General features: G+C 31.0%; 1 protein-coding gene across 3 annotated transcripts in view; it reads left to right on the forward strand.

Moving 5' to 3' along the window:
• LOC106085104 (UNC93-like protein) overlaps nucleotides 1–27,891 on the forward strand; it is a 124,534-nt gene that overhangs the window by 73,327 nt on the left and 23,316 nt on the right. For all 3 annotated transcript variants that reach the window (XM_013249143.2, XM_059366421.1, XM_059366422.1), the window contains exon 2: nucleotides 11,999–12,178. In XM_013249143.2, coding sequence (XP_013104597.2) covers nucleotides 12,131–12,178 — 48 coding nt within the window. In that variant the 5' untranslated portion in view covers nucleotides 11,999–12,130. The remainder of the gene's footprint in view (nucleotides 1–11,998; nucleotides 12,179–27,891) is intronic.

Raw genomic sequence — 27,891 nt, forward strand, 5'->3', positions numbered from 1 at the left:
ACAGAATTTTGTAGATATCTTTATACGTTCAATAATTATAGAATTTTTACTAAGATTTTGCAATATACTACAATTATATGGTATAAAAAACATTAAATTGTGGCAACTCTGGCATAATAGCAAATTTACACGCATTTACACACACCGTGGTGAAATTGCTCTTAGCATGACCATAAAACGCAAAACATTTGGCAATTCACCATTGAGGTGAAATCATTGCAATAGCGGTAAAATACAAACCAAAGAGGGTGAAAATAGAAACTTTTCTTTTGAGGGAGAAAGACATTGATTGATTTAACACTAAGGAAGGACGATATATTTTATCTTAATGGATGTGTTGACTTTGAAACTGAGTAAGATATACTTTTATGTGAAGCCTTTAAATAACCAAGAAAAAAATTAAATATTTATTGATAAAATTAAAAATATTTTGTTTAAATTAAATGTTTCCATTGGCTTAGAATGCAAATTTATTCAACGATATCGATTCGGGTACCATTAACTGCAAACTATTCTCTGAGAATAAAGAGAGCAAGAGAAAATGGGAAGTTAGAGAGAGAGCCTTTAACAAGACATAGCTGAGTTCTTAGCTACTAAACAAAGAAGTCAGTCTAAAAAGACACTAATATAGAGCATGATATAGAAACTGAAAAGGAAATATAAGAACATTTAAAACAAATAAAAATGCGGAAAAATTTAAATTGAAATTAGCAAATTATTATAAAGAGAGGGAGAGAAAAGGATTGCGGTCAACACAGCAAGTTTATCGGGCCATTTTCAAAGTAGAATCTCAAGAATAAAACTGAAAAAGGAATATAAAAAACAAAAAAAATAACAATAAAAGTTTAAAAAATATAAAAAAAAAAAAATATTATGTAACATAAAATGTATAAATAAATAAAAATTATAATAATAAAATATATAAATTAAAAACATAAATTTTATTTAAAAAAAAAAGTAATTTTAATGAAAATTTCAAAATTAAAATTTAATAATTTTTTATTTAGTTTACCAAAAAATATTAATTGCCATTTCTTATATTTTCCTACTTTTTTGTGCCCCCTCTTTCTCTATTGTTCTATTTTCCTCATTATGTCCCTTAAAAACATTGCCCTCTCTTACATTGTAATGTTTCTGTTTTGATTTTACATAGTATTTTACTTTCGTTTATCTTTTTGCTTTACTACATATGATTCAATCGAGGGTAATTTCCACTTGACGCAAAGAAAGCATCATTTTTTGGGCACTTTGCCATAAATACCTTTTTTCTTGTCTTGTCTCATAGCCCTGAAAGACTTCTCGGGCAATGTTATGCTGATGATGTTATTCAGGAAACAAGTGTGTTTTCCGCTTATTTTTACAATTTGCAGTCTTGAAATGCAGTCGTGCAAGACCCCAAAAAAAATTGAAAATATTTCTCAACCAAAGAGAGAAGAGCACGTGGATTTAAAAAAAAACCTGAAAAAACTTAAGTGTACATATTATTTATTTCAAATAAAATTTTAATTTTGAAATTTGACATAACTGGGTAATTTGCTCAAAGTTTCATAACATGATTATCAAGCATTCAAATGTCAAATGTATTGAAAATTTAAGCTAATTGCAAACCTAAAGCAAATATTAATAATAATACCTTCTTATTAATGTGGGTCGTTGGGGATTGCATATGGGCCATATCGGTTCAGATTTGGATATAGCTCCCATGACTTGACTTTTTGAGCTTCTAGAAGCTGCAATTATTAACCGATTGTGCTGAAATTTTGCACATAGTGTTCCGTAATGACTTACAACAATCTTGCCAAGTATAGTCGGAATCGGTATATAACCTGATATAGCTGCCATATAAACCGATCTTCCGATTTGATATCTTGAACCCCTAAAAGCTGCAGTTGTTATCCGATTGAGCTGACATTTCAACCCCTCAAAGCCTCGATTTTGATTCGAATTGGCTGAAATTTTGCATATAGTGTTCTGTTATGACTCTCAACAACTGTGCCAAGTACGGTCCAATTTGGTCTTTAGCTAGATATAGAGTCCATATTGTAGCATAGTTCATGATGGTGGGTTCCCAAGATACCGCCCGGCAGAACATAGCACGATTTTACTTGTTTTATTTTATTTTTTATTTTACTTTATTATTTTTAGTTTATTTCATTTTCAGTTTCTTCTTAACTATATCGACTTTTTAAATATTTTTCGGTTTATCTCAACACTATTCATCGCAATTAATGATGCATTTGATTTACTTTTAAATACAGCTTTTATCACCTTTGTTTAAAACAACCATTGTGGGTATTTAAACGCTGTTCCAATTTATCATTTCTAGCATTCTCCCATATGCACATATTTCTAAATTCTCAGCAAACCATGAATGCTTGTTAGAGGATAGTTAATAATGCTAATAGTTAAAATGTTAAAAATTAGTTATTTATTGCTTTAACAACCACACAATATGTTATAAATGACAAATAAAGATGACATCGATGATGGCAATACGATTTACGGTCCAATGGTCAGCTAACAGCCATCACCCACATTCATTGGTCTGATGATACGAGGGATGGAGGAAAAAGGGTAGAAAACATCGGGCTTTGACCATTGACAAAAGCTAGACGAAACAGATTGTTACATCTATGATTTGGCAATAAACTTTCACATACACCGATCAATAATTTCTTTACAAAATGTATTGGCCTTGGATGCGTATGACTACCGCCCTAGATCTGTGCCGAAAATCATACGCCACCATGGTCTATTAAGTTCCATATTAGAAATAAAATAAAATAAAATAAAATAAAATAAAATAAAATAAAATAAAATAAAATAAAATAAAATAAAATAAAATAAAATAAAATAAAATAAAATAAAATAAAACAAAATAAAATAAAATAAAATAAAATAAAATAAAATAAAATAAAATAAAATAAAATAAAATAAAACAAAATAAAATAAAATAAAATAAAATAAAGTAAATTGAAATAAAATAAAATAAAATGCAATAAAATAAAATAATATAAAATAAAATAAAATAAAATAAAATAAAACATAATAAAATAAAATAAAATAAAATAAAATAAAATAAAATAAAATAAAATAAAATAAAATAAAATAAAATAAATTAAAATAAAATAAAATAAAATAAAATGAAATAAAATAAAATAAAATAAAATAAAATAAAATAAAATAAAATAAAATAAAATAAAATAAAATAAAATAAAATAAAATAAAATAAAATAAAATAACATAAATTGAAATAAAATAAAATAAAATGAAATAAAAAAAAATTAAAATAAAATAAAATAAAACTTTTTGAGCTTATAAAGTAAAATAGAGATATCAGTTTATACGGGAGCTGTATCAGGCTATAGACCGATGCTGTCCATAATGGACACGTATGTTGAAGGCCATGAGAGAAGTCGTTGTACAAAATTTCAGCTCAATCGGATAAAAATTGCGCCCTTTAAAGGCTCAAGAAGTCAAGATCACAGATCGGTTTATATGGCAGCTATATCAGGTTATAAACCGATTTGAACCGTATTTCGCACAGATGTTGCAAGTCATAACGAAACACCTCATGCAAAATTTCAGCCAAATCGAATAATAATTACGCCCCCTAGAGGCTCAAGAAGTCAAGATTCAAGATCGGTTTATATGGCAGCTATATCAGGTTATGAACCGATTTGAACCATACTTGGCACAGTTGTTGGATATCATAACAAAACACGTCGTGCAAAATTTCATTCCAATCGCCCTCTAGAGGCTCAAGAAGTCAAGACCCAAGATCGGTTTATGTGGCAGCTATATCAAAACATGAACCGATATGGCCCATTTACAATCCCAACCGACCTTCACTAATAAGAACTATTTGTAGAAAATTTCAAGCGGCTAGCTTTACTCCTTCGAAAGACAGACAGACGAACGGACATGGCTAGATCGACTTAAAATGACATGTCGATCAAGAATATATATACTTTATGGGGTCTCAGAGGAATATTTCGAGGAGTTACAAACAGAATGACGAAATTAAAATACCCCCATCCTATGGTGGTGGGTATAAAACCAAAAATTCCTATACCAAATTCTTAAAATTTTCCATACCATGAGAACAATATCTTGTAAATGTATTCATAAATTAGTTTCAAAACAAAATCAATTAAACAACCATTTTAACTGGTAGCTATAGACTATGATTATAACTATCGTTGATAAATAACAATTATTAGAATTGAAATCAACACCATATAAAATTTTTGTAATAAAAATTCTTGATGTCATTAACACTCAAAGTAAAATGTTCTTCACGAATTCCTTTATAAACAATTACAGACACATTAGAAAATACCAAATATCTGTTAGAAAGAAATTCCTCTGCGCCACAAAAACTACCTTTAGGGCCATATACTCAAAGGCTTTAACATGACACTTGACGGTATTTTATTTCAGTTGTTGTTTTATTGTGATTGTTGTCTTGTAATATATAATTATAAACAATTGATGATCATAATGTATGAAATTGACAGAAAATTATGGAAGAGATAAGATCTCCCGCCAGACACCAACAACCATGACAATACAATGATTTTCCCATACAAAGTAAAGAACGTAATGACAACGTAATCGCATAATAAAAAAAATGTAATTGAAATGAGGAGTAAAGGAAAAGAGTAAAAGGGGACTTGTAGCTGGGACTACCACAATTAACATTTAATTGTTCAATAAGAAACAAGCACACGGTTATCAATTATTTACAAGTTATTAAAGATACATTAAGAAGAACAAAAAAAAAGAAATTCTTGAAGGAAGATCTAAAATAACTTGAAATTGACGCTAAACGATTTTAAAATACAACAAGTAAAAGGGCGTTAAGTTCGGCCAGGCCGAACTTTGGATGTCCAAATATAGACCGATCTGATGCATAGACGATACGGATGTCGAAAAGCCCAATATAAGTCAGTGTGTCAAATGAGCCAAATCTGAACCGATCTGGGCCAAATTAAAGAAAGATGTCGAAGAGCCTAACATAACTCACTGTTATGTTAGGCTTTTCGAATCACGTCCCATAGTTGTGTTGTTGTAGTCACATCTTCATGTGGAGGTGGCAATCCTCGTCAAGCTCCTGTAGGTGAGCAAGCTTTATCGCCGCGAAAAAAAGATGGCCTTTGGTTATTTAAAGGCGCTAATAACCCGACCTGCCATATCGAGCTTCATAGGCATTCAGTATTTGTGCAAGAGCCGGTGCGCCCGGCTTCTCACTTTGATTCTCCGCTCGATACCGCTGATTGCCCGCGACTGTCATTGCAGCTACTCCATATGGAGCATTCCACTATCCGCAACCTGTGGACGCGTCCGTTAGCTCGTAGCTAAGCTTCTCGTAACTGCAATGAACACTATACAGATTGGACCTCAATGTTTCTGCCTGTGTGGTGCTCACAACTATCCAGTGCCATAGTGATAGGTGTGTTGTAAAATCTGGCTTTCCTTTTCCATTGCAAAAAAATCTACGGTGATTAACCTCGTCTTGAAAAAGAAAAAAACGAGAAATTATTTTTTTAGTTTGTTGAATTTTCCACTCAATTCCGTTGCTTTATCTTTTTTTTACTTTAATCCTTTGATGTGTGAATATAAGTAGTTTTATTTAATTTCGACAGATCTTTAAAATTTGCCCACCCATTTTGGAACATAATTGTATTTGAGCACTCTTGGTTGCCGACAATAGCACATAGCATAAACCTATAACCAAACCTCCCTCTCTATCTTTCTATGTCACTTTCTCTTTATGTCTCTTTCTCTTTATGTCTCTTTCTCTCTATTTCTCTATTCATCTTTCTCCCTATGTCTCTTTCTCTCTATGTCTCTTTCTATCTATGTCACTTTCTCTCAATCTCTTTCTCCACTCTCTAGAAATCCTACAAAAGTTTCCTATATTTTCCCTATGCGAATTTTTTTAATTATTTACTTAAATCTCACATTTCCGAGTGCATATCACATATGATTAAACTAACCCCTAAATTGGTTACAGATATATAGTCTTGATTAGGAAATGAACAACAGTTGAAAATTAAATATTTTCCCACAACACCACCACCTCCACCACCTGCACATATTAACGCTTATCATGATTCAAATACAAAAGAAAAATAACAACAACAAACATTGTCATTAACGGATTTTCTGTTGTTATTCTTTAGAGTCATTGTTGTTGTTGCTATTTCTGATCTCGGCACATGAGATTGTTCGATTTTGTTGTATTGTATTTGAATGCATTTGTTTGTTGTTGTACGATGCAAAGCACAAACAAAAAATGGACAATTGTTAAATTTAATGCCAAAATTAAACATTTTTATATCCAAATTTCTTTGTTAAGAGATAATTATATGTTGTTTTAATCGCCGCCTAGGGATGAAGGGGTGTATTAGTGCCGTTATTTCAACTGTAACACCTAGAAATAATGGTTCAATGTCCTTGTAAAGTATATATTCTTGATAGCCATGATACGATAATTTAGGAAGGCTATTTCCATCCATTCGTACTTCTGTTTGTATAAAACACCCAAACTTTTGTTTATAAAAGCAGAGCTAATTTGTGTTATTGTTAGTGGTTATCCATCAAGTGTTGCTTATTCACCATGTGGTGGGTATCCGGGAATACACCATTCTTACGGTCGAGCCGAATTTAACACGAATTTTCATGCTTCTAATTGGTTTCTTTTGTATTATTCTAAAGCAAATTTGTTGAATGAATGATTATTGTTGATAATTACAGTATACATTTAATGAGATTTTTAATTTTTTTTTTTTTTTTCAATTATGATAATCGTTTTGAAATACATTTTAACTTCTCTCTTTTGTATTTTTTAATCAAATATATATTTTTCGTGATAATTTTATAAAATTAGTATAACCGCTATTTTTGGCAACTAAGAGAACAAAGCAAACAATAGAGCTCGATGGGAGAGCTGGTTGATGCGCCATGTTCACACTGAACAGTTTACTATTGGTCATATTTTATTGTAAAGTTTAACATTGTGGTTGAGCTAACAAAAATTAAAAAAAAAAAATTTAATAATATTTCATCATAAGTAAGACTTTGAAATTGCAAAAAAAAAATCATGAAAATGATTTAATTTTTTATAAATTCTTAAAATAATTTTTTTTGCAATTACAAATATTTTCTCCAAAAAAATCATGAAAAAGCTTTAATTTTGTTATAATTTTTCACATATTTTTGCAATTTTAAATATTTTCCCAAAAATTTTCCTAATTACCAATGATCTCCCCATAAAGTCAAAAACAATTAAAAGCTACATACGAACAGCCGAACACAATAAAACTAAACTAAACACATTATATTGGGGTAATTTATTAATTACTAACAAACTGTCTAAAAAAAACAACAAAAACATGAGAAACATTGACATTTCGCAATGACAAACATGTGTTTTGTTTTTGTTTTCTTTTTTTTTTTTTAATTTTCTATATAGGGTTTTGTTATCTAAACATTATAGAAATTTGCAATATTTCATGTTATACATTTGATAGATATTTGATTGTCAAGGGGAATGAGAAAAATTATAACAACCAAAATGGATGTCACATCATATGCCAAAGCGGAAAAAGTTTAAAACGTTGATCATGAACTTGAACTATTATAACTTGAACAAAAAAAAATAATAGTAAATTAAACATTCGCACAAAAAAAAATAAACAACTAAATGTTATTAACAAGTCAACGGCTTTTCGGTTAAATGCTCTTCCGAGCCGGCGGCAGCAATCGACAGTGAGATTCATTCAAGTATTGCGGTCATAGCATGTGGCTGCAAGGGTTGCCGTTGCAAGGAAAAACAAGTGAAAAGGCATAAAGTTCGGCCGAGCCATACTTTGGATACCCACAACCTCGGATATATATATTAAGCACATTTCGTCATAATACGGTGAAATCATTTAAGAACCCTGTAGGTACGTTCTCCACCATATTCAGGCTATGTAAAAATGCAAATTTGCCCACAAAAAAACCATTAAGAAACTGGGGCAAACTTCTCACAAATCAATGAGTGCTGTCCGATTCAATTTTAAGCTCAATGATAGGGGACCTCCTTTTTATAGCCGAGTTCGACAGCTATTGGGTTGCCCAAAAAGTAATTTCGGATTTTTTAAAAGAAAGTAAATGCATTTTTAATAAAACTTAGAATGAACTTTAATCAAATATACTTTTTTTACACTTTTTTTCTAAAGGAAGCTAAAAGTAGCAGCTGATAACTGACAGAAGAAAGAATGCAATTGAAAAAATTGGTCAACGCCGACTATAGGAAAAATCCGCAATTACTTTTTGGGCAACCCAATATATCCAAATATAGACCGATCTGAACTATAAAGACACAGTGGGCTGTGTCGAGTAATAAACAAAATTTTAGTAATAAATGTGCTTTTATTGACCCAAGAACATAAATCGGGGGATCGGTATATATGACAACTATATCCAAACATAGCCCGATCTTGACCATACTCGGGACGCACATCGTAGGGAATAACTGAACTCATTGTGCTAAATTTCAGCGAAATCGGACAATAAATACATCACCTTTTAAGGACCTAAAATTTTAAATCGGGAGATCTGTATATATGGCAGTTATATCCAAATCTGGACAGATCTGGGTCGTATTGAAGAGGGATGTCGAGGAGTCTAACACAACTCGCTATATAAAATTTCTGCGAAGTCGAACAATAAATGCACCTACTGTCGGACCTACTTAAATCGAGAGATCGGTCTATATGGCAGCTATATCCAAATCTGGGCCATATAAAACAAGGATATCGAGAGGCCTAACACAACTCACTGTCCCAAATTTCAGCGAAATCGGACAATAACTATTCTTTTTATGGACGCAAACCAATAAATTGAGAAATCGGTCTGTATGGCAGCGATATCTAAATCTGGACCGATCTGGACGGTATTGAACAAGGATTTTAAGAGGCCTAACACAACTCACTATCCCAAATTTCAGCGAAATCGGACAATAAATTTGTCTGTATTGGGCCCCAGAACTTAAATCGGCAAAACGATATATATGGGGGCTATATCAAGATATTGTCCAATATAACTCATCTTCAATCTTCGAACTTAGCCTGCCTATTGGCAAAAATAGAATCTGTGCAAAGTTTTAGCTCAATATCTCTATTTATAAATTATTTAACTGGCAGATAGACAGACGAACGGCCAGGACTAGATCGTCTTAGATTTTTACGACGGTCAAGATATATACTTTATAGGGTCGGTCGATGTGTTGCAAACGGAATGTCAAAATGAATACACCCCCATCGGTGGGGTGTATTCACCACTTTAAATTAAATACCCACCGCTTTAGATTCACCCACCCTTTAGATATGTTTAATCATACCCACCACTTTAGATTCAATTAGATAACAGCCAACATGCCACTAAATAGAACAGAATAGAACAGAATAGAGTATTATCTAAGGTCTGAACAAGTCAGAAAGGAAATGGGGATTGTATGAAGTCAATATTAACTTTGGGACCTTCCCACCATTCCATGCAAAACTCGCCATAGCCCTATGTGGAGCCAAAAAGTAACCACCTTATATAAAATCTCTCAGGAAAAATAAGCACACCACCCATCTTCACAACACTATCCACCATAGCAGAGATCTCTTTGCACAGTCCATCTTTCACACACGCAGTGTAGTAGCACACCGTTATATCTCTTACTCTCAATTATGATAAACACCACACATTAAGACTTCGCATAAAGCAACAAAATTTTTATAACCTTCACCAAAGCATGGGGGTCATGACTAGGGTCCGGATTTTAATGCAAAATCTAAACTTTTTATGTATTATTTGGCACCACCATAGGTGGGTATAAGCCATGTCCGTCCGTCTGTCGAAATCACGATAGCGGTCGATCGCGTAACGCTAGCCGCTTGACATTTTTTCACAGATAATTCTTATTGACGTAGGTCATTAGGGATTGCAAATGGACCATATAACTTCAGATTTGGATATAGTTCCCATATAAATCGATCCCCCGTTTGACTTCTTGATCCCCTAGAAGCATCAATTTTCATCCGATTGGCTGAAATTTGGCATAAAGACTTGTGTAATGACTTTCAACATCCATGCCTAGTATGATTCGAATCAGTCTATAAACAGATATAGCTCCCATATAAACTAAGAAAAGATAAACGGAAAAGAGAGATGACTTATTGTAACAGCCGGCTTATGATTGTTGTTATTCACAATAGTGTATTATCATTCACAAGAGGGTTGTATTGGAATATTGTTTAAGGGTAAGTAGCTTAAACATACTCCTCTCCCTTGCACTAGTGTAACTTAATGTTTGTATATTTTGTTGTTGTAATTTCGATAATGTTTTATTTTTAATGATGGTTTGCGATGGTGCAATTGAGCCTAGGTTGTGATTTGTTACAGCTGCAATGTTTCTTTCACAAAATTAATAAATATTGGCTCGTAAAACCGATGTCAGGTTGACAAATTCGTATTGAATGGGATGTGGACAAAATGTCTTTAATAGACGGCATAAGTTTGTGAAACATATAAACCACGTGATGGTACATATTCATGCATTTCGAAGACAAGAGCAATTTAATAGAGCACATCAGGTAAAGATTTTCACGTTTTTCAGCATATCTTTTTTACAGTTGAGGAATCCGTTTCGAAGGTCCATGAATAATCTTATTACGTATTGTAGTGGAATGTATTAACTTTGCAGGAAAAAAGTTATTAAAAAGTGGCCTATTTCATTCAATAACACATCACTCTAATAACCAGGTGTAAAAATACGCTCAATATAATTAACTTTGGATCTTTATTCCTCTCACCAACTGGCCTCAAAAAAAAATTAAACTAAGAAGAGAAAAAGAGAGATGTCCTGATGACGTATTGTAATAGCTGCCTTATGATTGTTGTTATTCACAATAGTGTGTTATCATTCACAAGTTATAACGCATTTTTTGTTTGTAGATCATTTGGTAGGATTTTTTCTTAAATTTCGATAGGAAATAATTTTCTTGAATGGCAACACTGATTGTAACAGCTGGCTTGTGATTGTTGTTATTCACAATAGTGTATTATCATTCACAAGAGGGTAGTGTTGGAATATTGTTTAAGGGAAAGTAGTTTAAACAAAACATAGCCATGTGATTGTTGTTATTCACAATAGTGTATTATCATTCACAAGAGGGTAGTGTTGAAATCTTGTTTAAGAGAAAGTAGCTTAAACAAAACATTCACCATAACTTTGATCTAGCCATGTTTGTGTTTTCACGATTTAATCATGTTTTTTTGTTCATAACTTTACTCTTTTTTTTTAAAGGCAACTCTGCTTATAACTGATATATCATATCAATTGTAGCAGACGCATGAATTTATTCATCCTCAAACATAAAAAAAAACAATTGTAGATTTTTATATCCGATACCATATAGCACAATGGAAGTGGCGTTAAAAAAATATTTAAAAAATACTTTTGTCTGCTGCTCTTCAATGCTATCAATCAAACTACAAACTCACATAACAACGATGGAAAAATTGAATTAAATTTTTTTTTGTAAACAATATATTATTATTTATTATGACGTTTTCAATTATATTAACCACAAACACAAAGTCGTCGCCATCGACAGACAAAATATTATAATTGGACAATTACCGAATTGAATTGTTGAGCGGTACAATAAACCTTTGTAACCGAAATACACATATGCATGTGTAACTACAATACATATACAGCATATACTACATGTGTTCATATATATACGAGATATTCTCTAGTAGATTTTATTAGCAATTATGATGATGAAAACAACAAATTATATTTAATAATACATTGTTATATGATTGAAATCGATATTATCATTATTGTTATCTAGTTTTTGTTTTTTTATTTAATTTTACTTTTGTTATGGTTCATTTTTTTATTAACTTTATCATTTTTCTCTCTCTCCCTTTTTTTATTTTCCAGAATATCGCATCTATACTATAAAGATATACAATACATATATTTTGTAAATAATAATATACAACAACCAAAAGCTTTTCCCCACCGGACTATAGTATAAACCCCCAGAATAACAACAACAAAAACTCACACAAAATGACTGGTTTTACCAACGGTGGATTTGAAAACGATGAACCTGTGAAGGTAAGTTCAAAACGCACTAGAACCAACTTTTTTTATTAAAGCTATAATTAAAATGAAGTGAAACGTAAACAATTATGTGCTTATTATGTGAATAATGCAGAAAATTTAAACAGGGTTCAAAACAGTTTTACATAGTAAGGGTAGTCTAACGCTTACAATATATAACGCCAAAATTTTGGAGGGAAATTTAATGAAAAGCTTATTTTTTGAGATTTTTTTTATAAAAATTAACAATCCAAATTGCTGGTATTTTTAGAAGTTTCCATTAAGACTTCCATCATTTCAAAAAAAAACCTTGACTGAATTTCGTACAACAAATTTGGTTGTCTAACTTTCCAATAAGAAGAATTAAAGCATTCTTCAAAATTCCTAAAAATGTTTTCATATCATGGGCAAAAAGTTATAAATTTGCTTTAAGCGCCGTACGTTGGTATGTTGTACTTATACCGAATTTATTGCGAAAACGACTCTATAATATAAAAAAACACATTAACCACGCCCGACAACTCTACCTATTTGTTGTACTTTTCCCAATGCCTGTGTTTTTGTGTAATGGCTGAATTTTTTTTTTATAAACAACAGTTTATAAATTTTTTCTCATATAGAGTTTTGTTTTTCAACAATAAATACCGTTTTTCAAACAACAAAAACCTTGACTTAAAAACTACATTTTAATTGTTTGCTTTGTTCGATTAACCGAATAAAGACTAACAAATTGTGTAACAAGTCCATAAGCATTTCTGCGAAATTTTGAGGAATATCATTATTTATTATGAGAATACATTGTTGTTGAAAATTCAGTGATAATTGCAATCATTGTGCGGATATAATGATATAAACACCTTTAATTATAACACCAAGGATGAGAACGTGATCGCCAATTCAATTGATATTGCAAAGACTCTTAAACAAAAACAAAAAAACAAAAAAACACAAAAGATTGTGGAACAAAAACAGCTGCTGAAGCCAACTACAACACTCCCCAATATATGCATATGAGCAGTAGAACCACCAAAAACAAGCTGGGAAAGACATCTACAACACTTCCTAGTGTATGCAGTTTCCAAAGCTTTCCAAAATAAATATTCGGAAACACTCTGCTTTCCTATTTAAATATCTTCATCAACACTCCACAATATATGCATATGAGCAGTAGAACCATCTGAAAACAAGCTGGAAAAGCCATCTACTACACTCCCCAATGTATGCAGTTTCCAAAGCTTTCCAAAATAAATATTCGGAAACACTCTGCTTTCCTATTTAAATATCTTCATCAACACTCCCCAATATATGCATATGAACAGTAGATCCATCTAAAAACAAGCTGGAAAAGCCATCTACTACACTCCCCAATGTATGCAGTTTTCAAAGCTTTCCAAAATAAATATTCGGAAACACTCTGCTTTCCTATGTAAATCTCTTCCGTTCTCATCCAGGTAAGCTAGGGGCTATTTAGAAGTCTCTCTTTGCTTGGCCGTATTGCCAGGCCGCTCTTCCCTTGCATGTTAATTTCTTTATTTCTATTAATAACAAATTTATTGCAATATCGGGGCGAGAGAACACAAGCCGTAGCAAAGAAAATAATAAAAAACGCCACTTTTTTTGTGCGATTTGCATAGTAATGAGCGACTACTGACAGACTTAATGTCTGCTTCCTACCGTTTTAGGAAATCATTAATTTTTCCCATAAATCTTGCCTATTTCCATAAAATACCAGCAACACCGGCCAATTGAATCTCATTGGTTGGTTGGTTGGTTGACTTCAAACAACAATAACTACAACAACAAAGAGCTAATATTTGATGACAATTAGCCAAGAGTCAGCTGCCAGCCAGCCGACCACCAGCATTCAGATTGTCATTCATTTATTCATTCTGTCAGTTTATATTATTTAACTTTATGAAATGTCATGAAAGTAGATTCAAAATGGACAGTTATGAGATAAGTAAGTGACTAAGTTAGAAAGAAAGCCTGCTGCAATCCCATATTTCTATGGACTTAGCCCGAGTGTATGTAAACACAGTTGAGACTCATTTCAACTGCAAATCTGATCTATGATCAAATAAAATAAATATATAATATACGAGTATGGTTAGGTTTAAAAATAAACTTGATTGAAGGTAAACTCATTTCCAATTGCTGTTAATTAATTACCTGCTATGCTTTGGTTTTATTTAATCTTGATATTAAGTGTGAAAGTAAAGGATTACTCTAGAGTGAAGTTTTAATTCCTATAAAAAAAATGATGTCTTTAAATTAGATATATCATTAAACGGCGATTTTGTGGTGCATATTATGGCCAAACGGATGAATGGATTTTAATTAAATCGGCTTCAATCGAAAGATATTTTTCCACAGAAGCAATGAATGTAATATGAATATTATTTTTCCTTTAAAAAAGCCATAAAAAAGAGGAACTAATTTTCAATAACAGAAGAAGAAGAACCATTAACACAGCAAATTGTTGTTGCTTTTTTGCTTAAGCATCCGTTATGTGTGTGATTTCAAAGGCATGGGTGAGGAGTATAACGGTGAGAGTAAGAGAAACGACTGCTAGATGTGCGAGAGAATGAGTATAAATATTTGTGGTTTGTAAGGGTGTTGTGGGGATGTGATGTGCGTGGCCCTACTCGGCATGTGTGTGTATGTATGGCATTTCCAATTTTGTTCTTGTTTGTATGTTTATCTATTGGGAGTCTACACAACACGACAAACAATTCTGTAACTACAGTACAAGTCGTATGCAATAGGGTGGGTGTCACTGATTGTATTTAAACATAGAAGTGACAATTAAAAAGATAGCCGGTTATGAATGATTCTGCTCGGTCAAAGTAACTAATTGTGTGGCTATACTATGCACTTAATGAACTGATGGACATCATAAAGAAGTAGGGGAGAGAGTGCAGTATTTTACATTATGTAATGGGTTCATATCTTTATTATGTAAAAAAAAAATTAGTTTTGTTTATACGTCCATATAGACGACGTAAGCTATTTTCTTGAAATTTTCGCAGTGAATAATGATTCTGTGATGAAAAATCGGGATATGTGTTAGGTCGTCTTTCCACGAACATACTAAAAAAGTACATGTCTGCTTTGGGGTTGTTAGAGGTAATGAGACGAGAGGCATAATCAAAGCAATATGGTGTCTCAAATGAAAGGTATAACGAATCTGACATAGAAATATGGAGTCATGTGCCTGGGGGTCATACCAGTCTTTAAAATCAACGATCATTATGAAAAACTCTCTATTTCAAGGGTTTTAGTGGTATGGGAACAATCAAACATTAAAATATGGATACACCTTTCAGAGAGCCTTAACCTCAAAAGGGCTTAACGGACATGTAACATAATTATGACAATATGGGGATCAAATTCCGGATATTTGAGAACAGTATACGAATATCTAATTCGTATCCAACTTTTTGGGTCAAGCATCCCAAAGGCCGTCAATCTTGGTTTCCAAATATAAGGGTTTTAGGAGCAGAGAACGAATTGACATAGGCCATATAAAGTCAAATATCTGAGCAAACAACTCTCTTTTAAATACTAATAAACGGAACTTCATTTAGAAGTGAGGACCACATTTTAGTTCAAGTATCAGTAGAGTGCGAATTTGAGGAGTGGTTTACGATTAGACATAAAAAACAAGTAAGAGCACGCTAAGTTCAGCTGGGCCGAATCTTATATACCCTCCACCATGGATCGCATTTGTCGAGTTCTTTGCGCGGTATCTCTTTTTCGGCAAACAAAGAATAATGAATAAGAACTGTTATGTTATTGGAGCTATATAAAGTTATAGTCCGATTCGGACCATAAATGAATTGATTGCTGAACATTGTAGAAGTCATTGTGTAATATTTCAGTCCATTCGGATTAGAATTGCGCCTTGTAGGGGCTCAAGAATCAAAATCGGGAGATCGGCTTATATGGGAGCTGTATTAAGCTATAGATCGATTCAGAGCATATTGGACGCGCATGTTGAAGGTCATGGAAGAAGCCGTTGTACAACATTTCTGCCAAATCGGATCAATAAGATTATCCCCTGAAACTAAATTTGTTTTGTATAAATTTTTAGCAGAATCCTTTATGGTGGGTTCCCAAGATTTAGCCCGGCCGAACTCAGCACGCTTTCACTTGTTATATAAGATTATTGTAGATTATTACTTTTATTTTATATTCAATTTTATTTTATTTTATTTTATTTTATTTTATTTTATTTTATTTTAATTTTTTTATTGTATTTTATTTTATTTTATTTTATTTTATTTTATTTTATTTTATTTTATTTTATTTTATTTTATTCGATTTTATTTTATTTTATGGCTTATCCAAATTTAGCTCGTAATTATTTGCTTTGATATTTTTCGTACCATAACTTAAGCTTGCAATCAATTACTCACCACAAAATAGCAATTCTTGGAAAATGTGTAATTTTTACTTCAATATAAGTGAGCAGAAAAATTAAAAATCTCTTTCATTAGGTTTCTTTTATAAAAACCCATTCGATAATTTTCCATGAATTATTGCATTTTCCTTTGTTTTTAACCAAAATTATCTTAGGTATCTTTTGTTGTTATTTCAATTTCTTGACAGCTGGATTCTTCATGCAGCCGTTCATTGACATTCACTTTTCATTCCTCACAGCAATGCTCATTCTTCTTTGTTAAGCTATATTTTTGTTTTGTTTTTGTAAATTTTTGTTAAGTAATTAATGAAAACACACCATAACACATTTAATACCGGTAATGATTAATAACCATCGATATGTTAAAAAAAAATAAAACAAAAATAACAACAAATAAAAACATCACATATAATTTAATCACATAATAGCACTTTGTGGTAATATGCGAGGGTAGTTCTGTAATTGGTATTAATTTAGAAAAAAAAATAGATCGAAAAATAGATGGATGGCGAATAGTTAAAAATTTGAGAACTTAATTAAAGCTTAACTTTTAATTTTTATTTCTTTAATTTTCCATTATAAAAACTTATTTTATACCTTCCACCAAAGGATGGGGGCATACTATTTTCGTCATTCCGTTTTGTAACACATCGAAGTTTTTTATATGAGGCCCAACAAAGATGTATATTCTTGATCTTCTTGATCGTCTTGACATTCTAAGTATTGTATGTTTGCCTATGTTCCTCCGTCTAACTAAAGCACATTCACTTTCGAAAGACTAATGCGAGGTGCTTTAAGTTCTTTGCCCTGCTATTCTTTGAATAGAAAGCATGGAATATGATCTCGAGCTAGAATATGTTGGAAAAATCACAAAAATTTTTTCAAGATCAAAATAAAAGAGCGCAAACAGACATTTTTTTTGTGAATGATAATAAGTTTTATTCAACCTTTTTGATGACAATTTTTTGATGAATAATTAAGCTCGAGGTCAATGATGTTTGTTTTTTATTTATTTTATTGCTTGTTACTTTTTTATTCATTTATTCTTAAAATAAATAACAAGCATTACCCTCGAGCTTAAATATTTATTCATCAACAAGCTATGTTTTATACATTTTTTATAAATTATTTAAAAGTTTTTATACATTTTTAATTAAATCATTTCTATGTCTTAAAGGAAATCGATGTTTATTCGATGTTCTATCTCATTTGATCAACATTGGCTCGTTTTCAAGTGTTTATTTTTCAAAAATCCCACCTTATATCAAATCTCCAAACTTTTATTAAAATCTTTGATTAAACATCAATACCTACTTATCTAAAAAAATACTTTGAATCATTAATACTTCATGTATAACAATATAACTTATAAAGTTAACAATTACGAGCTGTTATTTATTGCTTGTCCTGGAGTACTTTAAAAAGAGAAAAAAAACGTATCATAAGTTCTTGCAAATTGATTGCTATTGAATAGATTGATATTAGTAGCAATTTAAACATATTAAGTTCTTATCTTAGAGTACTTGTGGAGAACAAGACAATACAAGCAATGTGCGCAAGCGATTTGTGGAAAATTACCTAAATATTATCTAGTTTTGACGTAAGAAATTATTTTGCATCATAGTTAATCTAAAAGATTAAAATCAATGACATAAGTTAAACGGCATTGCCAAGTAATATCATTCCACCATTTCCCAATTAATCTTGTTTAGGAAAACATGTGTCAAAACGAAATTCTCCTTAACATTTCATACCCACCACTCGTAATGGATTCCTTGGAACAATAAACCTGACTATTCTATTTCAAATAAGACAATAAATTGTGATTTATTTCTTTGGCAGTAAATCCATATGAGTAGATCTAAAACAGCTGTCAAGATATTAAAACAAACAAAAAAAATAATAAAAACAAAACATGACTGTTTAAATGTCAATAAAACAACATGACATCAAGAGGAAATAATTGAGTTTTTATGTTAAAAATTTAAAAATAATAATTTTTGTAAATACTTGTTTCCCCTTACACTATTGAAGGGGCTTAAGCAAAGCTTAAGTATTTTTTTTTTTTTTTAATATTTAGAATCCCTACAGGTAGTAGACATATTTCTACTTTGTTAAACGAAATTCAAATTATAACCATTAAAAAGTAAAAGTTCCATTTAAAAGGTATACATAATAGCAAACACTGTCAATACAGACAAGGCTCATGCAGACCCATGATGATTGTAAGATAAGCCACTAATTTACTACGATATTTAAACAAAAAAAATCAATTGCATTTTACTTCTTCAAGTAGTTAATTGTTTAACAACGGGGTGGTAATTTAATGGTTGTTTTGTATTTTTTTTTGTTTTGTTTTGCTTTGCTTTGGTTACCACTAACAATGCTATAAATTAGCAATGACACTCTACGCTTCAAATCGGTCAAGAACAAGTTTTCATTGTATGTGTGTGTGTGTGTGTGTCTGTTTTTTGTAGTACTTTGTATGATTTTTTTTCCTTTTTAAAATTCATTATGATAAGAATGTGGGAAAACGTGTTGAGTTAAACACTTAAGTATACCAAAAAGACACCAAATCGAATTCCTTTCGCTAGTTTTTGCCATGAAAAATTAAATCCATTAACTATGGTGATAAATTACAATTAGTGTTGTAATATATAAAAACAAGTAAAAAGGCGTTAAGTTCTGCCGGGCCGAACTTTTGATACCCACCTTCTCGGGTATATATGTAAACTTTTCAAAATCCGGTGAAAAATGCATATCTTCTGCCCCCATAGTAGCTATATCTAAAAATAAACCGATCTGATCCATATACGACGCGGATGTCGAAAAGCCTAACATAAGTCACTGTGTCAAATTTCAGTAAAATCGGATAATAAATGCGACTTTTATGGAGCCAAGACTTTAAATCGTGATATCGGTCCAAATGGCTGCTATATCCAAATCTGAACCAATTTAGGCCAAGTTTCACAAAAAGTTCGAAGAGTCTTTTAGGGTGACTCTTCGGTCCATATGGCTGCTATATCCAAATCTGAACCAATTTAGGCCAAGTTTCAGAAAAAGTTCGAAGAGTCTTTTAGGGGCCCAAAAACCTTAAATCGAGAGATCGGTCTACATGGCAGCTATATCCAAATCAGGCCTGATCTGAGCCAAATTGATGAAGAATGTCGAAGGGCCTAACACAACTCACTGTCCCAAATTTCAGCAAAATAAAGGATAATAAATGTGGCTTTTATGGGCCCAAGACCCTAAATCGGCGGATAGGTCTATATGGCAGCTATATCTAAATATAGTCCGATCTAATTTAAGTCGGATGCTGGGAGGTCTAAAACTAATCACTGTTTCAAATTTTAGCGAAATCGGTTAAAAAATAAAGCTTTTATGGCCTTCAGGCCCTCTATCGGTAGAGCGGTCTATATGACAGCTATATCTAAATATAGTCTGATCTGAACCATATTTACGTCAGATGTCGGGAGGCTTAATATAACTCACTATTGCAAATTTCAGCGAAATCGGTTAAAAAATAAAGCTTTTATGGCCTTTAGACCCTTTATCGGGAGATCGGTCCATATGGCAGTTATATATAAATATGGACCTATCTAATCTACATTTAGGTCAGATATTGGGAGGCTTAAAATAACCCACTGCTGCAAATTTCAGCGAAATCGGGTAATAAATAAAGCTTTTATGGCCTTTAGACAATTTATCGGGAGATCGGTCCATATGGCAGTTATATATAAATATGGACCTATCTAATCTACATTTAGGTCAGATATTGGGAGACTTAAAATGACCCACTGCTGCAAATCGGGCAATAAATAAAGTGGCCTTTAGACCCTTATCAGCTATCTATATGGTAGCTATATCTAAATATAGTCCGATCTGAACCATATTTGGGTCAGTTGTCGGGAGGCCTTAAACTATTCACTGTTTCAAATTTCAGCAAAAAATCGGATTAAAAATAAAGTTTTTATGGGCATTAGACCCTTTATCGGAAAATTGGTCTATATAGCAGCTATATCCAAATATGGTCCGATTTGGCCCGTTCAAGAACTTAACCAATGTGCATCAAAAATACGTATCTGTGCCAAATTTCAGCTCAATATCTCAATTTTTGAAGGCTCTAGAGTGATTACAACAGACGGACAGACACACGAACATCGTTAAATCGTCTTAGAATTTTACGACGATTCGAAATTTATATACTTGGTAGGGTCGGAAATTGATATTTCGATGTGTTGCAAACAGAATGAATACATGAATATATCCCCTATCCTACAATGGTGGGTATAAAAAGGTTAAGGTGTTAATGTATGTATGGGAGCTTTTTGGCAGAGAAAAGGATTTTTTTAAAGGAGGCTTATGATAAACTTCATTTATGAATTTAATAATAAATGACAAATTTTAAATTCCCTAATTCTCGAAAGAGAAACAAACGAACAAAAATTAATTATTTAAAATTTTCTTAAAATGGCTTTGGATTATTTGGAGAAATCAAATCTTGTAATGATTAACCCTTCTAGGGCCTCAATTAGTAAACCATAGAATCGATTTATGCGGGGGCCATATCTAAAAACAAACGATAACCGATAAACCAATTTGGGCCTTTCACGATGCCCAAATTCGTTAATTTATGCCGTTTACTGTTATCCCCCATTAGGGTGCAGAAATTGAGCGGGAGAAAGAGAGTACTAGTTTTTGAGCACTTAGCTTCTGTAACATAAACACACATAAACTCACACAAGTGATGCCAATGATGATGTGGATTAGGAGTTAAAAAATGTTTAAAAAAGGTGAACAAAAAAGGGGGGACTCCAGTTAGACGTTGAGTGGGGATTGAGTAATCGTTTGATGTTGATGTGTGAGAATAGAGCGGAGGTGACGTCACAGTTGGATGCTGAGTGGACTGTAATTTTTTATGCGGTTTTACTAATCATATTATTCCTCAAAGAAGGAGGAAGAGAAGTAAATCCAAAAGAAAAGAGTTACAATAAGAACGCAATGATAAGTTTCGTGTTATGAGATGTACAAAGGTTTTATTATGAGAGAAGTGTGTGCTCACCTTACTGCGGTTGTAGAAGAAGTACGTTTTTATACATTTGAGAAAAGGCAAGTGAGCTGTAGTACTATAAGTACTGTAGTACAAATAACAATTTACAATAGTCTTACAAGCTATTCCAGATAAGAACGGATGGCAAAAAAAAGGAAATCTCTTAAAAGCTATTTTGTAAATTAGTATAAAAAAAAATAAAATAATTTTTTTGTTTTTTTTTGGGTATTGTTGACCTGTTTTAAAATTTCTTCAATTTCGTTGTATTGTATCGGCTATAGGTCCATGAAAATACAAATATTTTATGTTTTAACCCTCCACCCTAGGATGGAGGTCCATGAAAATACTAATATTTAATATTTTTTGCTCTCCACCACAGGATGGAGGTATACTAATTTCGTCATTCTGTTTGTAACTCCTCGAAATATGCGTCTGAGACCCCATAAAGTATATAGATTCTTAATCGTGATGTTATTTTAAGTCCATCTAGCCATGTCCGTCCGTCTGTCTGTCTAAAGCACATTAACTTTCCAAGGCGTAAAGCTAGCCGCTTGAAATTTTGCGCAAATACTTTTTATTAGTGTAGGTCAGTTGGGATTGTAAATGGGCTATATCGATCAATGTTTTGATATAGCTGCCATATAAACCGATCAGGGGATTTTGACCCTCTAGAGGGTGCAATTCTTATTCGATTTGGCAGAAATTTTGTACAACGGCTTCTCCATGACTTTCAACAAACGTGTCTTATATGGTCTGAATCGATCAGTAGCTTGATACAGCTCCTAACAAACCTATCTCCGATGTTCAGCATTCATTAATGGTCCGAATCGGACTATAACTTGATATAGCTCCAATAGCATAACAGTTCTTATTTGCTTTAAAAGAGATACCGCGTAAAGAACTCGACAAATGCGATCAATGGTGGAGGGTATATAATATTCGACCCGGCCGAACTTAGCACGCTCTTGTTAAAATTAAGATATAAATAAAAAAATATTAAAAAAAAATATAAAAAAAAATCATATCTTTTATAATGGAAGACAATTTATTTACCTGGAAATCCTTTTTCTCAACCCATTAACTTAACATCATATGTAGATGTATTTATGAGCTATCTTCAAAGACCCAAACCATCTGTCATCATACAAAATTCTGTTACTCTAAGCTATTTATAATTTTAACAAGAACCATTAACCCCCATAAAAGACATCTGAGTTTTTGTCACGCTCTTTATTACGCAGAATATTAATGTCTTCGTATATTTCTTAGCCTCCTTTTTTTCATTGTGGTGGCCCACTAAAGAAATGCCCAACACTTCAAATGTATGGGGGAATTACATCAGCAAATTTCAACGTTTTTTTACGGTACTAAATCACTGTCATATCTTTATGTGCCAAATTCTCTTTACAAAACTCACAATTTAAACCATCAGCCAACCAGTCAGCCAGCTAACTATACAGCTTACTGAAAATAATATCACAATCACACATCAGAGAGAGAAAAAAATACTTAAAATTTTTTCGTGTATAGCCTTAAGAAATAATGACATTGATATCTGCTTTTTTGCAAGCAGCAGACAACGGGTGAAACAAATTTAAATAAAAGGCCACACCTCCTTCTGTTATATGCAAATGTTTGAATGACAACAAAAAGGCATTAATTTCTACTTTCTTTAAGATGGCACCATGTCAATTTAACAAGTGGTCAATAATAACGCAAACTCACCTATACACATACTGCGCGACAAGAAATTTTAAAATCTTTTTTTGCCGATATGTATCATAAATACACATTGAAAAATAAATCACCAAATGTTAATGAATTAAAATTTTATTTTTTTTTTTTTTGAAGTAAAAAAAATGTTTTGAATAAATATTTGTTATTGGTTAAAAATATGTGAAAATAGTTATCTTAAACAAAATTCTATGTAGTAAAATAAAAAAAAATCATAGAGGAAATGTATTCGTAAAAAATGTTTTTAGATTTTTTCCGTATCATGTTAAATTTATTTTCAAAAATTGCTTCAATTTGTCAATAATTTAAATCCCATTCAATTTATTTTTATTTCCAAAGCATAACTTTTTTCTCTGTGTATATTTTTCGTGTATAATATTAGCCTGGCTTGGACAGCAGACAAATGGTGCCAGCTCAACTCAACTTCAAATTATACCCTCACTCGACATTCACGTGATCTTTATGTGTGTATTTATTGAAGGGGAATTTCAACTTCATTTCCATATGGAGAGCCAAGTCAGTTCAAAAGTTACACGACACCACAAGATTCGAACAGAATTCATTAATATAAACACGAGCCATTATTTTAAAACGAATACTGGTACCTACCGAAAAAAACAAAAAAAAAACAAAAATATTATAATGTTGGCTTTAATCACAAAAGGGGGAAGGATACCTACTCCAACATCTATGAAAGTTAAAACGAAATTTTTAAGGAATTTTCTTTATTTTAAGATGAGGTCTGTGCTTAAGAGTATGTCATAATTTGGTGATCGTTTAATTGATAAGCTAATGATGGTAAGGATGATGATGTTAGTAATGATTATTGCTTGGGAAAAGTAAAAAAGTGACATGTTGACAGCTATATATTCTTCCATTAATTACTGCCCGAAAACAAAGGCAACGAAATGGATTAATTCATAATGATGTCATGAGAGTTTTTTTTCTCTTTTGATATCACAATTATTAATAATGATATGCAGTCACAATAGCCAATAATAACTGTTCAGAGATATGTTTTAATTATACAGCTGTATTAGTTGGTTTCAACAATTCGGCATCGCTTAAAATTTGACACACAAAATCATTATGTCAAGCAAATATTTACATATATTGATGGGCTATAGCAGTTTTGAAACCTTCTATGCGAGCAAGAGAGAGAGAGCAATTCACTTTGGATAACTAATGACCGTTACTGTTTTCCCCCAATAGTACTCACAACATCAATGAGTGAGAGAGAAGTAGGGAACTCGTTTTTGAACACTTAAATTCTGTAACTGCTAAGCCCACATCAGTGATGCCAATGTTTAAAAAAGGGTTGTAGGTGAACTTACATGCAAAGTAGGTCAACGTTAGAAAGCTTATAACGGTATGAAATAAACTAAAACAAAATAAAATAATATTAAATAAAATAATATAATAAAAATAAAATAAAATAAAAAAAAATTAAAACAAAACAAAATAAAATAAAATACAATAAAATAAAATAAAATAAATTATAATAAAATAAAATAAAATAAAATAAAATAAAATAAAAAAAAAATAAAATAAAATAAAATAAAATAAAATAAAATAAAATAAAATAAAATAATATGAAATAAAATAAAATAAAATAAAATAAAATAATATAAAATGAAATAAAATTAAATTAAATAAAATAAAATGAAATAAAATGAAATAAAATAAAATAAAATAAAATAAAATAAAATAAAATAAAATGAAATAAAATAAAATAAAATAAAATAAAATAAAATAAAATAAAATAAAATAAAATAAAATAAAATAAAATAAAATAAAATAAAATAAAATAAAATAAAATAAAATAAAATAAAATAAAATAAAATAAAATAAAATAAAATAAAATAAAATAAAATAAAATAAAATAAAATAAAATAAAATAAAATAAAATAAAATAAAATAAAATAAAAATTAAAATAAAATGAAAAAATAAAATAAAATAATATTAAATAAAATAAAATAAAGCAAACTGAAATTAAATAAACTAAAATAAAATAAAAAAAAATTAAATTATATGAAATGAAATGAAATGAAATGGAATGAAATGGAATGTAATAAACTAAAATGAAGAGAAACTAAATGATATAACATAATATAATATAAAGCAAAATAAAACAATATTAAATGAAATAAAGCATAACAAAATAATATTTATTAAAAAAAGATAATAAGTGAAAAATAAATAAATAGAAATAACATCGAACATAATACTACTTTATATTTTAATTATTTTTTGTTATTTAATTTATTTTCTATTATATTCAATTCAGTTTTATTTAATTTTATTGTATTTAATTTAATTTAGTTTTATTTAATTTTGTTTTATTTTATTTTGTTTAATTTATTTTGAGTTATTTTATTTTAATTTATGTTAGTTTATTTTATTTCACTTTATTTTATCTTATTTTAATCTATTTTATTTTATTTTTATTTGTTATGATGTGAAGTATAAAAAAATAAACAAAATAAAATAAAAAAAAAATAAAAACAAAATTTTTCAGTGTACACAAATATTTTCCCTTCAGTGCAGTTAGTTAACCTAATACACATAAATTTCACATATCTTAACCAATCCACCTTAGGCTAATCGAAATATCTAAAATCTTGCGCTCCAAAAACTAGAAAGTAATTTCTTGCTAGCCTGTCCTTAAAATGTTCAAAGCTCTTTTTACACAATGAAAAAAAAATAAAATGCCCCCCAAGGCGCACGATAAAAAAAAACAATTTTTCATTTTTTTGCCAAAGTCAAGCTTCTAATAAAAACCCAAACTTTATTTTACCATCGACAACAAAGAGGTGGAGAACAAATCACAAGACCAACAAACCGAATTCATATGACAAGATACAGCAGACTTCTCTCTACTACGAAACCACAGAACTGGGCACAAGACTTGAAAGTTAAACAAAAAAAATAATCTAAAAGATATATTACACATAAATTTGCCTTAAGTTAAACGAGAAAACCACAAGACGAGTACCCAATAATAAAATAAATAAAGAAAAAAACAAACAAATCCAAATCTTAAGTTGACAACTGAAATGCAAAACGGCATAACAAATGCTTTACGTTGAAAGAAAATTTCTTGCAATGACAATTTTCATAATGCATTGTTAACAATTTAGGTCTGTACTAAATTGCTTTGTAAATAATTCTTAAAGAAGCTGCACTAAGCTCCTCCCTCTCTGTCTTACACTCTCAATCAATATGTCTTACACACTCAATCCATCAATCATAATAAATGTACAGCAGTTAGACCTTTCATAACCAATAATACGATCTCCAATGTAACCTTCTCTCTCACTTACTATACGGCTGCCAATTTCTACTCATTGAGAACATAGTATTTCAATTCCTTTTGTTCAATTAGATAACACACTAATCACTATCAAACAACAACTACTTCTTACTAAACTCACCACTCTACTATGCTCTCAAAAATACACCACAATTGAAATATAATGGGTATGTAATTTTATCTCACTTGGCATAGCAGATTTAACAAAAGCTTTAAATCTCATTCTCCAAAGCCTATACGTGACGACTGTGAGAGGCCGCCAATCACAACACTCACCAATGTTGGTTTAACACTCTAATACTCACCACAAACATTATAAATATACAGAATTTGAGTTCGTTTCACATTCCCCCCTACGACAAAAGTAATATGATGTTGTGTGTGTACTTGCTAGGCATAGCATTTAGTGTATGAGTGTGTATGAGTGATTTTATCAGGCATATATCACTCATACATCCCAGAGAACCTGAGAAAAGTTCTCACAAAATAAAAAAATTATTTGAGCATGAGAATGAATAGCATTCATAGCAAATAACTCGATGCCCCTTCTTTGGGAGAAATAACGGAAAAATAGCGTAACGTAGCGAATAAAAAATTAATTTTCTCTATTTTCAAAATCTGATGAAAAATTATAAGATTCCAAATTTGTTATTTATTTTTTGTTTTGGATAAACGTTTCAATTTTCTCCTTAGCTTGACAAAAAATATTTTCCTTTTTAACTTCTTTTGCTTTTAAACCGAAAAAATGCCACCCTATTATGCCTGCTGACTAAAGCTCACATCTTTACCTTATACGACAATCACTTGTAGAACATAAAACAGCATTTGGATTCCCCCGCTCCTATCAAGTCATGCAATGCACGTACATCAAATAAACCTTGCATTACAAACAAATCTTGCAAAGCAAGAATCACAAACACACATACAACAAAAACACTAGAAGAAACAAAAAAACAAACATAGCCCAAAAGTAGCCACAAGACAAGTAACAAAAAGAAGAAAAAAAAACCTAACGTCTTGCCAACAAAATGAAACAGCATTATTGGTAGTGTCAAGATTTGAACACAACAAAATCAACAATCGCAATACAATAGCTAGACTGTCAATAAGCCAACTTCTTGACAATGTGGCGCTACGATGGCCAAATGGCTTTGGCAAAAATAGCACTCCATTCGAAATGCACACCATTATGATGTGGCAATGTCTT

The sequence above is a fragment of the Stomoxys calcitrans genome, chromosome 4 (assembly GCF_963082655.1).
Source record: "Stomoxys calcitrans chromosome 4, idStoCalc2.1, whole genome shotgun sequence".
In the NCBI taxonomy this organism is placed as follows: Eukaryota; Metazoa; Arthropoda; class Insecta; order Diptera; family Muscidae; genus Stomoxys; species Stomoxys calcitrans.